Source organism: Myxocyprinus asiaticus, chromosome 24 (assembly GCF_019703515.2).
Source record: "Myxocyprinus asiaticus isolate MX2 ecotype Aquarium Trade chromosome 24, UBuf_Myxa_2, whole genome shotgun sequence".
NCBI classification, from domain to species: Eukaryota; Metazoa; Chordata; class Actinopteri; order Cypriniformes; family Catostomidae; genus Myxocyprinus; species Myxocyprinus asiaticus.
In genome coordinates this window covers 32,166,404-32,170,947 of record NC_059367.1, presented here as the reverse complement: position 1 = coordinate 32,170,947, position 4,544 = coordinate 32,166,404, and the positions used below count along the sequence as shown (strand labels likewise).

General features: G+C 34.7%; 1 protein-coding gene across 1 annotated transcript; it reads right to left on the bottom strand.

Annotated features, from left to right (window-relative positions):
* Positions 1–1,163: 1,163 nt before the first annotated feature.
* On the bottom strand, positions 1,164–3,985 carry LOC127415104 (uncharacterized). Its single transcript, XM_051653662.1, has 4 exons — positions 3,567–3,985; positions 3,355–3,385; positions 3,125–3,208; positions 1,164–2,781 (listed from the first exon to the last, which is right to left on the bottom strand). The coding sequence occupies exons 1-4, from the start codon at positions 3,759–3,761 to the stop codon at positions 2,327–2,329; spliced, it is 765 nt and encodes a 254-aa protein (XP_051509622.1). The 5' UTR covers positions 3,762–3,985; the 3' UTR covers positions 1,164–2,326.
* Positions 3,986–4,544: the final 559 nt, after the last annotated feature.

Below are 4,544 nucleotides of genomic sequence, written 5' to 3'. Positions count from 1 at the left end.
AGGAGTTATCACTGATTTACCAATGGTCCTGTATGGTGATTTAAACCATTTCACTCTACAGTGTAGATATACTTTGTATTATACAAACCATTGTTTCCTAACCTTGTTCCTGGAGCCCCACCACCGTTACACATTTTGGATGTCTCCTTTATCTGAAACACCCATTTCAGGTCTTAAAGCACTCCACTAATCACTCTGCTAATCAAACGTGTGTAGTGTTGGGGGCTTCCAGGAACAAGGCTGATAACCACTGATATAGATTTTAGTTTTCACTGTATTACATAAATCTGGGAATACGTAATGCCCCTGAGCAAGTATTATATTTTATATCTATTCAAGTGTCTTGAATATTTTAAGATGATTATCTGGCTAATGGTTATGGGATGTCCCGATACAAATACTGGTTTCGGAATCGGGTCCGATACCATGCTCATGTACTTGTACTTGTGCTCGTAAAAATGCTCTGATCCTAAAAACCGATACCATCTGACATATTTCATTACGAAAACATTCAGCGCACAAATTAAAATCACGTTTTGTCGTAGTGAAATTATTTAACAGCAAAAGCTGCGATTTAATGAGATAAATGTATAGTTTGCATGTGCTGCGCTTTAAATGTGAGTGCTTGTGAATGTGTGGAGCTGGTATTGTGCTGACATAAATACACAAAGTGCTCATACCTTTTAGAGATCCTTGTCTCATACACGGAAAACACCATCATAAGCATTGCATGTTCGGTTTGTAGCAAATGACAGCGAACAGAATGCTAATTCACTTTTTAGTGTGAGGCACATACAGACTACATATTCATTGCATCTAATAGCAACGTTTTGCGGTTTAATAATCACATTGGGTTATGTAGTGGCCGGCTTAACATCAGAGCTCCTTGGTCATAACAACACAGAAACACTTCAAATTAAAAACCCACCAAAATAAAAGCTTAATTTAATAAAGGGGAAAAAAGTAAGACAGAAATATATCATTATTGTATAGTATGTAATATTCAGTATAATACTACAATTAATAATTATTATTATAAATCAACAGTAATTTTATTATATTATTTGTTCTAAAAAAAAAATGGTATCGGGACATCCCTAGTTATGTGGCATCACTTAAAGACAGCAAAAAAAAAAAAAAAGAGAGAGAGAGAGAGAGAGACAATCTTTATGTAATGATATTTATTGATGGTTTATGGCCTTAATAAAAATCATGAAAATATCATTTAAAAACAATTTTCAAGTATATAAAAAGGTATTTCATTCAAATGTATTATGAAATAATAGTTAACAGACCCATTTAATCCAGAGTAGTGCACTATAGTAATTGCAATGACTAATGATATTGTACCATACAATATTTTCGTGTTCAGATTTCTTTGACATGACCGGGATGAACCTCACTGTTTATTTTTTTTTACCAAATGTAAACAAAAAACAAACAAAACAAAATACACTTTTACAGTACCAGAACATAAATGAGTAAGTATTATATTACAAAAAATCACAACAGTCTGGTTTCTGAAGTAAAAATCTCATTCATTTTCTCCATAGACTAATTTATTTTTAATGCTAACTTAAAAACCTTTGAAGACAGAACTACCGTGAGCTCCGAGGTTGTTAATCAATGGTATATGCTTCTGTTGAAGCCATCAGTCCACATTATTTAAAGATATCCATCAATCAGAGAATAGCAACCAACAAAGCCCACCAAGCAATACCCAACAGTGGCCGCACACTCCCATGACGCACTGTGATTGCACTTTTAAGTCGGTCTCCCTACACTTTCAAACTACTTATAAATATAAATATTTTGCAACAAAGATAAAATGTATTTTTTCTATACTTATAATCAACAATTTTAAATGAACAGGTTTATATTTTTCTACCATTTTTAATTTGCAATGCTTTGTGGTATTGTAGTTTGTTGAATCACGAAAGACGTTAAGTATACTGTCTTGTACCTTTTATTTTTTGTTCGTTTTTCAAATTTTTTTTTTGCTTCAAATCAAAGTTTTCAATGCTGTGATTCACCTCGGAGCTGGTTGTTTTGGCTTATACTTCTTTTAATGCAGGATTCTATGAAATTGCTATAGAAAAAAATGAATGGGAAAAAACACTTTCAGAAACCAAAGTGGCTGAAAAAGTGGGCGGAAATTGTTGTGCTCTATAGATATTGAGTATTTGAGGAATTTCTTCATAATTGTACCTTTCAAATTCTCTGAATAGTGAAAGTGGAGCATCTTAATTCTTTGTGCCCTGTAAAGTTTTTGTTTATAGCTCTAATATGATACACATCATAGCAACCCTTTCACATTTAAGCAAAGCTACTCAAGAAAAGTCATTTTACCGGAAAAGTGAGGATAAGCCACAAAGATGTTTTTTTGTTCCAGGTTTCCTCCAGCGTCAATGAGGGAGAGATTTCTGGACCAGACCTTCAGTCTATCCCCAGTGTTGAGAGAAAAGATACCTTCTGAGAACAGAGTTTTCCTCCAGTATGGATGCTTAAAGTTCACTGTTTCCATGTAGGTGAGCAGGGGCAGGAATTCAGGATAGCTTTCAGTGTAATGGTGAATTTCGTGCTGCAGAATTGTTTCATCATCACTTTCACTTCCCTTGTACATTATCTGCAGAGAAACTTTGTAAGTCCCATCACGACGCACTATCAGAGATTCACCGTCATCACCCAAGTCGAAGTATTCAGTATGGTCTGGCTCCAGATTTTGTATCTGCATCCATTTCACATTACCAGCACCAGATAAATCAACATTTTTTGTTTCTACTACAAAAAAATAATAAAAAAAATAAAAATATGTGAATACATGAAAATTTGATATTTAGGCAAAAATGTTATACATTCATCAGAATCCTTGAGAGACAAAATTGCATTTGATATTATCTACTGCTTTACACCACTGGAAGCACTGAATGAGGTGTACCAGTATATGAGCTTAATGATGTATCAGAATGCAGGCACTTTCAGGACTGTATTTACAGATACAAATTTAGCCACTTTTACATTTTTTACAGGATTGCCTGATTCTCTCTAACAATTAGATTATTTTATATTAATTAGCAATTATTAATAGACCCTGTCACAGCAAAAGGTAATAAATAACACATACTTGTCAGGCGAGTAAAAGGTGTAGGACTTTGTCTCAGGGTAATGTCTTCTCTGCTGTGTGATTTAAGAGCTTGTCTCTGCATCCCTATATGAAGAGATGAAAATGTGGTTTTATTATTATTATTAAAGGTTTATTATTTACATAAAAATAACAAATTAAATAAACACTGAATTCAATATTTACAAACAATGAAATTAGGCTTGATTAGTAGATAATTAAATAGTAATTACCAATTTCAGGTGCCTTCTTGATTTCATTTTCCTTTGAAAAGAGAGCAATTTATTAGGTACTTAATAAGTAAATACTCAATAGACTACATGTAATATGCGTTGGCAAATAAAAATATGCCTAGGAAATATTTACAAATAATTTTAGCTGCAAAATGAATTAAATTCCGTAGGGTTATTAAGCACTAAGTCATTTGAATTTGAATGTTTTTTACCTTGCAGCTTGAGGCGAACTGCTGATACACGAGCGTGAACAGACAGCAGGTGAGGCAGAAAAAAACAGTTATAAACTGAATGAAGCACATCTGTCGTCGTAAAGAGCGGTACTTCGTCTTTAGGCTGTTGACAGGGTATGGCTCCATTAAAACAACGTAGTCTTTAGAATCTCTGTCTTCTTTTCCGAGCTCCATATCTGGTAGTTTAAGAAACGCTGCTACATGCCCTCCAGCTCCTCAATATATATACACTAATTTCTCCCACGTGTAGCCTATTCTTCAACGCCCAAAAGCAAACAGCTCACCCGTGAAGTTTCGTTGACATGACAGCACGAGTCTTCCCAGTCAGGTCAATCCAGTGTCGCTTCCTGCTTTGCCTTTGACTCGCCGCACATGACTGAGAGACTTGACTCCGTGCCAAAATTATTATCGCAGAGGAAATAAACAATTACGAGAGTCAGAAAACTTACTGTCATTTGGATGTAAAAAAAAAAAAAAAAAAGAAAAAGAAAAGAAAAAAGAAAATGAACTCACCCGGTCTCAAAAAGTCAGATATTTACACTTATATAAAAGATGTAAGAAAATTAGATTGTTCAATACATAAATAAATAATATGAACAATTTATGGTTCACACAATCATAAAACAAAACATGGCAACAAAGAAAAAAAATGAAATGACCCCTGTTCAAAAGTCTGCATACCCTTAGTTCTTTATACTGTCTACTGTCCCCTTTAGCATCAATGACAGCGTGCAGTCTTTTGTAATAGTTGTCTATGAGGCCCCAAATTCTTGCAGGTGGTATAGCTGCCCATTCATCTTGGCATAATGCCTCCAGGTCATGCAAAGTCTTTGGTCGTCTTGCATGAACCGCACGTTTGAGATCTCCCCAGAGCGGCTCGATGATATCAAGGTCAGGAGACTGTGATGGCCACTCCAGAACCTTCAACTTTTTCTGCTGTAACCACTGGAGGGTCAA

Excerpts from the sequence above, each read along its gene's own strand:
- LOC127415104 (XM_051653662.1), bottom strand. The coding sequence starts at position 3,761 with ATGGAGCTCGGAAAAGAAGACAGAGATTCTAAAGACTACGTTGTTTTA. Across the intron at positions 3,386-3,566 it reads AGTTCGCCTCAAGCTGCAAG|GAAAATGAAATCAAGAAGGC; the intron begins GTAAAAAACATT and ends CTCTTTTCAAAG. Across the intron at positions 3,209-3,354 it reads CAAGAAGGCACCTGAAATTG|GGATGCAGAGACAAGCTCTT; the intron begins GTAATTACTATT and ends CTCTTCATATAG.